We start from the raw sequence: 13,121 nt of genomic DNA on the forward strand, positions 1-13,121 counted from the left end.
TTTCTCTTTGAGATCGGACTCCAGTCACCTGTCAACATATCAATTTCATGTCCACCGCTGAACCAGAATAGAGGAGCATAATAAGGATGGCACAGCTGCCCTTTCCGCCTCATTTCCTTGCAAATTCACCCATCTGCTCACGCCCCTACTTCACCTTCCCGTTAAGATTGAAGCTCAACGCCATCTTAATTGAATTCAAAGACCTACATTCGACACCCAGAGTTGCCGTGGCAACAAAACCTCCCTCCCTGAAATGCTGAAAGATCAATACGCGTATCCTCAGCGTGGCGTAGCAGGCAATACTGCGGGCACAGATCCTCCACAGAGAAAACGCTAGCTTTTTTTTTGTCCTAGTTATGGTCTGAATGCTAACACGGCGCAGCAAGGTCAGGCCGACAAGCGCGTGGGCGGCAAATTCATATGAAGAAAGTCTCTCCGCGTAGCTTCTCTCTCCGCTGCCTAATTGAGGGAATTTGGAGAATTAATTTTCAACAAGGCGAAGCGCACAATGGAGCTTAGCTACATAAATAAACTCTCTCTTGGGGTTTGGAAATGTTCTCAGGCGGCGCACCACCTACTGTGTGTGCTGGCTTGCAGAAGTGCTTTGACATCAGGAAATATTTGAATGACAGCTGAAAATAACGGCGTACACGTTGCTGGCTTTCATTTTTCACTTTGAATAAATTGCGCAGGATGCTTGTATTTTGTATTGTTTGTATTGAATATTGTTTGGCCTATGGAGCCAGAACATGGGAGAAGAAAGTTTCATAGAACGGCACCTCTAAGGGTGACCTCTAATTTATTTGGAAACATTGTTTTCCCAAATGCCAAATAATGGCAATAGAACTAATCTGTTGCAGAGTCAAACTGACAACATTATAAAAGCTGTTTTCTTAAAGCAGCTGCTTTCTTATAGCAGGGGTGTCCAAAGTTTTCCAGCGAGGGCCACGTAGTGAAAAACGATTTAACTGGGGTTTTTTTTTTCAAATATTTCAGTGTTCTTCTCAACTAATTTGTGCAAATTTTCTTTTCGCAATGTTACCACTTTATTCCCATGATATTTTCACTTTATTTCCATCATTTTTAGAACTTTTTCCCCGACCTAATTTTCCAAATAATCCAACTTTATTCTGTTTTGTTTGTTCCTCGTAATATGACTTCTTATAAAATATTACGTATTTTTTCTTTGATATTTCAACTAAATGCTACTAAAATGAAATTATTTTTCCATGTAATATTACAAGTTTATTCTCATAAAATTGCTAATTTTCTAGTTAGAAAACAACTTTTTTCTCTTAACATTTAGATTTTATTGTCGTAAAATTACAGCTGTTTTTTCCATTTGTTGCATTTATTTCCAACAATTTCAACTTTCTTCGTGAAAATGTTCTTCAACTTATTATGACTTTATTCTCATAACATTATAACTTTTTCCGCAACTTCATTTCGAAAAGTTACAACTTCATTCAATGTTTTGTTGTTTCTCATAATATTATGACTTTAAAATAAGAACATGTTTTTTTCTTTGATATTTAAACTCTATGTTACTAAAATGGCGTTATTTTTGCTCATAATATTATGAGTTCATTCTCAAAATTTCTTCTTGTTTGAATACCACTTTTTTCTCTAATTTAGCCCATTAGAGATTCAAAATACAAAAAGAAGAAATGGGTGTGAGACAAAAACATTTGAGGGAGCAATTTATTGCAAACAAGCGTAAAAGTGAAATAGGCTGTTCATCAGCTGATCAAATGTTTAAGACCATAGTTTAAAAAAAACAACAAACCTCCCTAAAATAGAAATACAATGTTACAAAAAAGGACTCAGTAATGACAGACAGACGAGGGCCTTCAGTCATGAGGGATGCCCGCTGCAACATCTCCATATAGCCAGTTGCCGTTTGACGCCCATGCACAAGCTGAAGCTCCATTGTTCCATTGGAGGAAAAAGCAGCCCAGATCATGATGGCCTCCCCTCCACTGGGTCGTGTGGAAAACACCACAGGTGGGATCTCCTTGTCATGCCTGTAACGTTGGACGCCATCAGGACCGTCAAGGTTACATTTTTTTCTCATCGAAGAATACAACTTTCTTCCACCTTTTAACGTCCCGTGTTTGATGCGCTTCTGCAAATTCCACATAGCCGATTTGTGGCGTTGAAGGAGACGAGGCCTTTGAAGATGTTTTTTGTTCTTAAAAGCCTCGCTGGCATATCTGATGGTTATTGGACTGCACTCAGCACCAGTAACAACCTTCAATTGGACCGAGGATGGTCCCTTGTCTTGACGGACAGCCAATGGGATCCTCCAGCTCAGGGCTGGTGACATTTTTTTTGGGTCTACCACTTGACCTTTTTGTTCCATAACCCTCAGGTTGTTTGCAGAAGTTTCAAATGAGTGTCTTACTGCGTCCAACCTCAGCAGCAATGGCGCGCTGCAAGAGGCCTTGCTTATGCAGCTCAACAATCCCACTGCGTTCAAAGAGAGAAAGCTTTTCAGCCTTTGCCATCAAGAGATCACGAGAGTGTGAATACCTGACTCTAAATCACATTATTATTGCCAGGATTTTGCCTTTTAAAGGCTGTGCTCTTAAACTTGTGATCAGCTGATGAACAGCCTGTTTCACTTTAATGCTTGTTTGCAATTTTTCAACTGGTCTTAAAATTTTATCAGTGTATTTCTACAAATTCTAACAAATACGTTCCGCACACCCTTCATTGTAGTACATAGTTTTGCATATTTACAAACTGTGTGGTTATTGAAATTGTTCGATGTTGATTGTTGAATTTATAATGTATTACTATTATTGTTATTTATTGACTTATTGACATGATTTTTATTTTGTGGTTATGGTATTCCGATTATTTTTTTTTGTATTTATTGGGAATTTGTTAAGCAAGTAAATAGGGTGACACGTTATCTTACAAATGAAAGACAACAGTAAAAATAATGCCATTAATATCCTTTTGTACGTGTATGTACATCACCAATGGAGGGGAGTGCCATAAAGTCTTGCCAAGGGCGCCACTTTGGGTCCCAATGTTTTATGGATATATTAAGAGAAATTAGCCACGACAAACGACGTAACGTGACGGTAAACAGTGGGTCTTTCATTAAGGTGTTGTTGTTCGATCTAACAAAGATCAGTTAGTGTATAAGCATAGCGAAAGTGAAAGGTAGGAGCCGTGTTAAGGTCCTTTCCCTGGCCCACAAATGAAAAGTCACTTTTCATCTCCTTATTTGATTGATGTTAACGGGCCCTCCTCATCTTCAGTGAAGCTTTAGGCGTTTGCCGTCAAGATGGATGCCAAGGCGGGTGAAATCTCTGGCAAAAACATCAGCGCTCGTCTGCCACTGGGGCCTCTTGTGTTTGCTTCCGCCAAGGATCGCATTTTACGCCTGTCACCACAGGCGTGTTCTCCTCCAGACTAAAATCAATAGCTCTAAATAGAAATCAGAGCATCAGAACTTCCTCCAAAAAGCTGAGAATCATCCGATAAAGCTAGGGGTCCAAAACACCGGGGGGGGTTAAACATTTTTTGGGTTTTTTTTTTTTTGGTGCACCACAGGTTTCTGTCCAATTTTGCAGAACATTTCAAATGCATCACAGAGCAGGGAGCATGAAAAGGTCATAAAAATGTCTTGAGCGCTGCAAACCAGCGACCTTTATCCACTCTTATTCCACAGCATGTTGTATGATGAAAATGTGTACACTGAGGGATGGGTGCTCTGTGATCAGTCAATAAATTATACGCTTCAGCACCCGTGGCACAAAAACATCCTGTTATTTGCCTTAAAAGGCTAGACAGATATGACTTCATGATAGCGTAGCGAGATCCTTTCATCATAGCAGGTACCATTATGTCAGAAAAGCCCTATTTCATTTTGGGATTGATACCTCGCTGGCAATATCAGCTATCTTGCTCAGGTTTCTGCAACAGTAGGCTCTCACATGAAATCATGCTATTTATTCATTCAAAGATGTTTTATCATTCTCTTTCTCTGTCTGGCTTACAGGACTGGGAACCTGATCAAGAATGGAGCGGCTGATTCTGTGTGTGCTGCTGTGTGCCGCCTTGGTGAAGGGCTACAGTTGTCCGGGCCGCTGCATCTGCCAGCACCTGTCGCCAACGCTGACGCTCCTCTGTGCCAAGGCGGGCCTCTTGTTCGTACCGCCCACCATCGACCGCAAGACTGTGGAGTTGCGCCTCACAGACAACTTCATCACCGTCATCCGCAAGAAGGACTTTTTCAACATGACCAGTTTGGTTCACCTCACTTTGTCCCGCAACACCATCAGCCAGATCACGCCCCACGCCTTCTTAGGCCTGCGCTCGCTCCGGGCGCTGCACATGGACGGGAACCGCCTCAGCGTCATCAAGTCCGACCATTTCAAAGGTCTGAGCAATCTGCGGCACCTCATCCTGGGGAACAACCAGATCCACCAAGTTGCTTCCACCTCTTTTGATGAGTTTGTCTCGACCATCGAGGACCTGGATCTTTCTAACAACAACCTGCGCAGCCTACCCTGGGAAGCCATCGCCCGGATGACCAACATTAACACTCTCACCCTGGACCACAACCTGATTGACCACATCGTCACCGGCACTTTTACCCTGCTCACCAAGCTGGTCCGCCTGGACATGACATCCAACAGGCTGCAGAAGCTGCCGCCCGACAGCTTGTTCCAGCACGCTCAGGTTCTGTCCGACGCCAAGGGTTCCAGCTCCTCCACCCTGGCCGTCAGCTTCGGGGGGAACCCGCTTCACTGTAACTGTGAGCTGCTGTGGCTCCGCAGGCTCACCAGAGAGGACGACTTGGAGACATGCGCCTCACCGGAACATCTCATGGATAAGTACTTCTGGTCCATACAAGAGGAGGAGTTCATCTGTGAGCCACCGTTGATCACCAGACACCTCTCCACGAAGCCCTACGTGATGGAAGGACAGGGAGTCACACTTAAATGCAAAGCGGTGGGCGATCCCGACCCGGAGATACACTGGCGTTCACCCGACGGCAAGCTGGTGCACAATAACTCCCGCACCATCCTGTATGAAAATGGTACCCTTGATATTCTCATCACCACCCTGAAGGACAGCGGCGCGTTCAACTGTGTGGCGTCCAACGCTGCAGGCATCGCCACGGCTGCCGTGGAGATCAACATGATCCCCTTGCCCTTGTTTGTTAACAACACGGGCCACATGCGCGAAGACCCGGGCCTCTCAGACATCACCACCTCCTCCAAGTCGGGCAATGACACCAAGGGCTACGAAAAGCAGGACAGGAGAGTAGTGGTCACCGAGCTCACATCCTCCTCGGCCGTGATCCGATGGCCGTCCGAGCGCCACATCCCCGGCATCAGGATGTACCAGATCCAGTACAACAGCACCGCTGATGACACGCTGGTGTACAGGTGAGTTGTTGGAGCATGGCGGGCAGAGACATGAGTCACCATCTGCCGTGTGACAACATGGCGGAACGACTAATCCCAGTAGATGCGGCATAATTACGTAGATTTTTATCAAGGGAATACACAGAAGGAATATTTTTCCATACATTAAAATCCGGTAATGTTGAGTTCACTTCAGATAAATAGCGATCCGTTTTAACAATTGTCAGCATTGTCGCAATTTGCTGAATTTGTTTATGGACTGCGGCGGTGTGACGGTTTCAAGGGCCTTTTCAGCATCATTAAACCACAATAAATAACACAAGGACCAACACATCTCACAACATGCACTTAGCTAATGGCGTTAAGTCTTCATTAGGCTGTTGCAACACAGAGCGTGATTACATGTGGTCGACTAATTAAAGGCTTGGTTGCAGCGGTGAAAGAAGTATCATGTACTTCCCACCGTGAAATAAATAAATACTCACTTACTAGTACAAGTTCTGGGATTGAATTGTTGTTATTCATTTTGTTTTCATGTATTTACAGGGACAGTGCATATTAATAAACAAATCTGTTAATATGCCAGAATTCGCCAAAAGGCTATTTTTCATCTGTAACCCTAGACCTAACACTCAAAAGGTGTACCGGTGCCAATAAGCCAATGAACGCCTCTATTTAGTATTACCAAATACTTCTAGTTGAATACATCGGCAGTTAATGAGATGATGTGATAATGTGATAAATAGTAGAAAAATAGTTGTCAAGTTTCAAATGTAGTCAGATTTCTTGGCATCGTAACTACTTGATTTGACAATCCTAATAAAAAATATGAAATAGACATAATAAAACATAGTTTAATAAAAGGTGAGTAATGACAATGAACTCATTTAAAGGAAGAGTAAGTAAAGCAAACCAAATTACAATTACACCAAGGCAATGTACCAAATCCCAGACTTATAGGAAGTGATAACGTTTGGACCAATCATCCCCAGTTGCTTCATTCCTTTTCTGGTTTATCTTTGTAGTGCAAAACACAAAACAAAAAGAAAAACAAATTACAATTAGACCACACTTTTTGTTGGCTTTATCAGTAAAACAGCCAATGTGTTCGGTATAGGAACGCTGGGGCTTTTTTCACCTTAAAATTTCTTATGTATGTTGAAGAATTTTATTTAGGCATACTTATTCAAAAAATACAAGTTCACAATGTATTTGTGGCACGCTGTAAAATAGATATCACCCGATTTATTTATTTTTGTATGACAAATAACTGTTACCACTGTGGTTCATAATACCGTATGAGTGCAAGTTCAGTTCACCTGTTCAGCCAATGGTCTGCAGGTACTGCGTTACAAATGAGACCAGGGAACCGTCACCAAACTATTGAATAGTAGATGTGATAAGGCCGACAGGAACTATGACTTAATTATCATGAAGTATTGAACCTTAGAAAATAGTACGATGTCTCATAGTTTACGTTTTAGCGGAATGTGTGCGCCCCCATGACGTGCATGCAGATGTCGTGTGCATGCAAATGCCAGACAGAAGGCAAAGATGTACCACGGGAGTCTATCAAATACAGTATTTTAATGCGGGTATAACGAGGTACAATCCCTTTCCAGGTGGTCTAATTGTAATTTGGCTTGCTTTTTGTTAACGTGTTTCGCACTTCTCGGCCACTGTACTAAACTCATCACACAGCAACTTAACACTCAAAAGGTATACCTAATAAATATACAAACAAGTACCAATACAAGTTTAAAAAGAAAAAAACTAAAACGTTCCCATAATGCATTGTGTCTGAGCAAAGCACTTAATTGGAGGACAAGTGGCATAGAAAATGAATGGGTGGATGGATGGCCCTGCAATGCTGCATCTGTCCACCAGAGAGAGCCATAAATGCTTTGCTCAGAGTGTCCAATAGTGACCAATGTAAAATACTACACTCGCAATTAATTAAAACATTAATGGCTTATATTTGTGCGTGAGTTAATTTAGCCATTTTTATGAAAAAAAATACTTAATTTAGGCAAAAAATACATACAATTTGCTTAAATATGCATAATTTTTCACTACTAATAGGCCATATTTAACCACGAAACAGCATGATTTATTAATGAATGTATGTTTGAAACACCGTGATAGAGTGAAGCCAGGAAATTCTAACCACAATGAGTTGAGGGATGACTGTAATTGTATTTACAGTACTTGAATGTATTCTGGAACAGGTCACAGTAATCCCACGTTTATCGAAATTAATTTCTTTCAGACCCAAACCTGATAAGTGAATTTGTTTAGTCACCTTTAAATTGGTATTATCCAATATAGTAGAAAAAATCAGAGAAAATAAGCCATTTAAAACATAAATAAAACGTGTGTGTGTGTGTCACTGTAAATGTGCTTCATGTGGAGGACAGGAAGTGACATTGGGGATTCAGAGTTGAGTTTTAGCTAGTCATTGGTTACGGCCGCAAAAGTAGCCCATGTTGTTGTTATTATTATTATTATCATCATTATTATTATTATTGTGCCTGCAATAAAAGCCTGTTACTGACACCTAGTGACCAATGTAAAATACTACACTCACAATGAATTACAACATTAATGGCTTATATTTGTATTTTAGTTCATTTCGCCATTTTTATGATGAAAAATGCTTAATTTAGGCAATTTACAATTTGCGTAAACATGCATATCTTTTTTACTACTAATAGGCCATATTCAACCACCAAACAGCATGATTTATTAATGAATATCCATCCATCCATTTTCTATGCCGCTTATCCTCATTAGGGTCGCGGGGGCATGCTGGAGCCTATCCCAGCTGACTTCGAGCGAGAGGCAGGGTACACCCTGGACTGGTCGCCAACCAATGGCAGGGCACATAGACAAACAACCATTCACGCTCACATTCATACCTATTAATGAATGTATGTTTGAAAAACTGTGATAGAGTGAAGCCAGGAAATTCGAACCAGGATGTGGTGAGGGATGACTGTAACTGGATTATTTCTGATGGGAAAAATTTATGGCGACTGACTGGCGACCAGTCCAGGGTGTACCCCGCCTCTCCCCCGAAGTCAGCTGGGATTGGCTCAGGGATACCCGTGACCCTAGTGAGGATAAGCGGCATAGAAAGTGGATGGATGGATGGATGGATGGGAAAAGTTTATTCGACCATATTTCTGGTTTATTCGAGTATATTTCGGGAAGAGTCGGACCTTCTGCAACAGATTAATGATGCTAACCAAGGTTCCACTGTACAATTATAATAATAATAATAATACATATTATTATCCTATATAAATCGCATAATGTAACATAAAAAATAATATCATCATTATTTCATTGAATGATGTACATATGAATAAATAATAAACCGTGCTGCCTTATTGGTGAATTCATTTCACAAGTAGAGCAGCATATGCAGGAGCTATTAAAATGACTTTTACATTTAAAGACATGATTCAACAGAATCTAGGATACTGGGGTATGTTCAGGGGTTCATGCGGTCACGCAGTGAATTCATTAAGTGGGGCCGACTTTGAGATTTTTATCAGGTTTAATGACTTGTTCTCCTGCATAATTTTCTCATCCAGTTCAACGAATTAGGTTGAGTATATTGTTTTTGTCTTTAGGTGCTAAAAATGCCTACAAATGATGAGCATGAAAGTCCACCTTGTGGGGAGAAGTGTTTCTAATTTTATTAACTCCGAAGACTTGGACCATTTGGTTTGCAACTGCCACGTGGTGGCAATACATGTTTGAGGATGAATACTCCAATGAACGCCTCTATTCAATATTGCTGAGTACCGACAGGTGAAAAAACATTGACATTGACAGCTGTGGCTGCAGGCGTCCCTCTGACGTAGTCAAGTCACGTCAAATTGATTTCTAGAGCGCATTTGAAACAACCTGAGTTGACTAACGTGCTTCACAAGCCATGCGAGACAATAACAATTAAAAGCAATCATAAGAATTAAATTAAATTAAATTAACTACGGCAAATTTGAAGTAAACACTGTTAAAATATGTATACAAAACAAAAATCAAGTCCTTGTACAATACATGATCATGTGGCCAAAGAGAGTTACTGTCCACTTTCTCGTACACTCCAAAATCATTTTTAAAGTTAAACCATAAAGTTGTTAGACACTCCTGAACGCCAAAATGTTAAGAGCAGCTGAAAAATTGCGCGAATTTACATTTTGCACGGTTTGATCTTAAGGAGGTTCTAAGTTCAAAATGAAAAAAGAAGAAAACAAAAAAAAATTGAGGACGCAATTTGTTGCAAACAAGCATGAGAGTGAAATAGGCTGTTCATCAGCTGATCAAAAGTTTAAGACCACAGCTAAACCTGAACCACCCCCCCCCAAATAGAAATGAAATGTTGACAAAAGGAGTCAGTAATGAGTAGCTAGCTGCGCCATTCTTGTTAATCAGCTGAAAAATGGGTTCGGGCATGCTTGAGGCCAGTGTTTCCAGGAGGCTGGTGGGAATGTTGCTCCAAACTTCCTTTGCCATCCATCCTGAAATGTTCTCAGTTGGATTTAGATCAGGGGAACATGCAGGATGGCGCAAAAGAGTGAGCTTATTCCTCTGGAAGAAGTCCTTTCTCTTGTGAACTGTAACATTGTCCTGTTGAAAAAGCCAGTCATTACCACACAGACGATTACCCCTGTAACATCTCCACATAGCCACCTGCCGTTTGACGCCCCTGCACAACCTGAAGTTCCATTGTTCCATTGAAGGATTATGATGGCGCCCCCTCCACTGTGCCGTGTGGAAAACATCTCCGGTCTCGGATCTCCTTGTCATGACAGTAACGCTGGAAGCTATCAGGAAGGTCAAGGTTACATTTTTTCTCATCAGAGAATCAAACTTTCTTCCACGTCCCAAGTTTGTGCTGTCGTGCAACTGCATCCAACCTCAGCAGCAATGGCGCGCTGCGAGAGGCCTTGCTTATGCAGCTCAACAATCCCACCGTGTTCAAAGAGAGAAAGCTTGTTTGCCTTTGCCGCCAAGAGATCATGACAGTGTGAATACCTGACACTAAATCACATTCAATCCACATTTCTGCCAAGATTTTGGTTTTTAAAGGCTGCGGTCCAGCCTATTTCACTTTAATGCTTGTTTGCAATAAATTGCTTAGTCAAAAATGTTTTTGTCTCACTCCCGTTTCTTCTTTTTTCATTTTGAAGTTCTACTTAGAACTTCCTTAAAATCCAATAGTGCAAAATGTAAACTCTTGCAGTTTTTCAACTGGTCTTAAAATTTTGATCAGGAGTGTATTTTCTTAGACATTTTCCTTCATTTGTCATGTATAATGCATTAATATTCATGACTAATTATTAAGGCACGTGACGGAAGTCTACAATTTCCTGCTGATCCAAGTTAAGATTGTTCGTTCTTTGTGGAGATCCGATTAGTTATTAATTATCCCCCATCTCCGCTCTTTCAGGATGATACCATCCACCAGCAAGAACTTCCTGATCAATGACCTGGCAGCGGGGCGCGAGTACGATCTGTGCGTGCTGGCGGTCTACGACGACGGCATCACATCGCTGACAGCCACGCGTGTGGTCGGGTGCATCCAGTTCCACACGGCCACCGAGGTCAGCCAGTGCCGCTTCATGCACAGCCAGTTCCTGGGTGGCACCATGATCATCATCATCGGAGGCATCATTGTGGCGTCGGTGCTGGTGTTCATCGTCATCCTGATGATCCGTTACAAAGCTTACAGCGGCCCGGAGGACGGCAAAGCCAAAGCGGGCTCCGCAATGCCTTCCCAGGCAGTGAATGGCAGCCACCAGCAGCTCCATCGCTCGGCCTCCAAGCAGCCTTCGGATGAGGGTCAGCATGAGGCCCAGCCTCCTAAAGAATGCATGGCGCTGGTGCTGAAGGTGGACAATGACAAGAAAGAGGACGCCACAGCTCCCTCTGCTGTCCTGGAGGTGGAGCTGCCTCCGCCGACAGCCAACAAGATGAAGCGAAGGACCAGCCTGGACGCGCCGCGCTTCGTCCTGCCGTTCGAGGACACGCAGACAGACAGCAGCCTCACGGGCTCCACCATGTCGCTGTGCCTCATCGGCCCCAACGCCGGCCCTGCCGAAGCCCCGCGTCTCAAAGACAAAAAGGGCGCGCTCGCCAACGTGGGACTGCTCCCGAGTGAGCTGGCACGAACTCGGCACAGATTCTCCTTCGACGGGGGGGACTACTCCATATTTCAGAGTCACAGTTACCCCCGGCGGGCGAGGACGAGGTGGCACCGCTCCACCAACCAGCTCGACAACGAGTCATCGCCCCTCGCCAACCGCAGGGTGACGTTTAGCAGCACCGAGTGGATGCTGGAGAGCACGGTGTAGGACACACGTTGTAAAAATAAGTCCGGCACACACATTTTATTCGCAAAACTCTCTTTGAGCCTGCTGGAGGAACCACGCAACAAAAAAACACACATTGCCCTTCATCCCGCCTCCCCATGAGAGGTTTGTCAGCCATGTCCTTTCTTCTTTAACGCAGCAGTGCCTTAATTCTCTAAAGAAAAAAAAAACGTACGAATAGAGGATGCTGCTCACTGTCGTCACAAACCTGCCTCTCCATCAGTTCCTTTTGTTTGTTTTTAGCGTCTTTGTGACACGCCGAGACAGTGTGGCGTTTGTACGTGTTTTTCTTTCCTTGTTCTTAAAAAAAGACAAAACAATAGAAAAAAGAAATAGTGTGACTTTAAAGTGAAAAGAGCCAGGTGTCTTGTTATGTCCATCATGTTTTGGGTTCTCTTACAAACTTGTGCACAGAAGACACGAAGATACACGGACATGTATCAACACCAGTCCATACAGTAATAATTTCAAGACAAAAACAAAAAACAAAAAAAGAAGAGCAGTATTTTACACATGCTGATTTCTAACAACGCCCGTCGGACTGGATGATGTTAAATAGCTCTTGTTCCAGATATGACTGTATATTATCTGGCTGGTCTAGATCAAAAGACAACGACAACAACAACAAAAAAAGACCTATATAAGTATATTCAAACATTGGTGTATGTGTACTAACTATGTAAAGTAAGTAAGTCATATGTCACATGACTTTTTACAAAGCATTTGGGTGTTGGCTGCAAGTTTTTACATTAAAAACCTGTGTCATCACACCTCTGTCTGTCAAATGCTGGGCCTTTTATGCATGGGTGATGTGTGCGACACCAATTTCCCACCAGTGCTGCATCCCTTGCATCAAAAAAGGAGGGTGGGGGGGGGCACATAAAGTTGAGCTGATGAATATTTAATCGGCAGGAACTATTTATATAGATGGCACTTGTGTGAAAAGCTGCAGCGTTGAGCAGAGAGGGGGGTGTGGAACGACAGGGGACATGATAACTGGATGTTAAGTGGATGAGCTAGGGTGACTAACAAGATGTAGGTGGTGCTCGCCGCCGCTAGGGGGAGACAAAGCTGTGGGAGGATTAGGCAGTAATTATGGGCTTGCTTTGATTTTAATTGGCATGGTAACGGAGTTATTAATAATATTATTATTGTGTCACCCAGGGGGTGCACTGTGTCATACTGAGGCCTGCTTATTTAGCTCCATGCAAATGTGAAAAATATTAGCTAGTCAGTATGATGCTGTACCACAATAAAACCATAACAGTGCACCACAGGGGTGTCCAAAGTGTGGCGCGGGGGCTATTTGCCCGGTGTCTGTTTTTTTTTTTTTTTCATTGACTCGCAG

General features: G+C 42.7%; 1 protein-coding gene across 1 annotated transcript in view; it reads left to right on the top strand.

Annotated features, from left to right (window-relative positions):
• The window catches only part of lrfn1 (leucine rich repeat and fibronectin type III domain containing 1), a 218,677-nt gene extending 206,089 nt beyond the window's left edge, over positions 1-12,588 (top strand). The window contains exons 4-5 of the mRNA XM_054793220.1: positions 4,016-5,411; positions 10,852-12,588. Of these exons, the coding sequence (XP_054649195.1) occupies positions 4,036-5,411; positions 10,852-11,755 (2,280 nt within the window). The 5' untranslated portion in view covers positions 4,016-4,035 and the 3' untranslated portion in view covers positions 11,756-12,588. The remainder of the gene's footprint in view (positions 1-4,015; positions 5,412-10,851) is intronic.
• The last annotated feature ends 533 nt before the right edge of the window (positions 12,589-13,121 follow it).

Source organism: Dunckerocampus dactyliophorus, chromosome 12, assembly GCF_027744805.1.
Source record: "Dunckerocampus dactyliophorus isolate RoL2022-P2 chromosome 12, RoL_Ddac_1.1, whole genome shotgun sequence".
NCBI lineage: Eukaryota > Metazoa > Chordata > Actinopteri > Syngnathiformes > Syngnathidae > Dunckerocampus > Dunckerocampus dactyliophorus.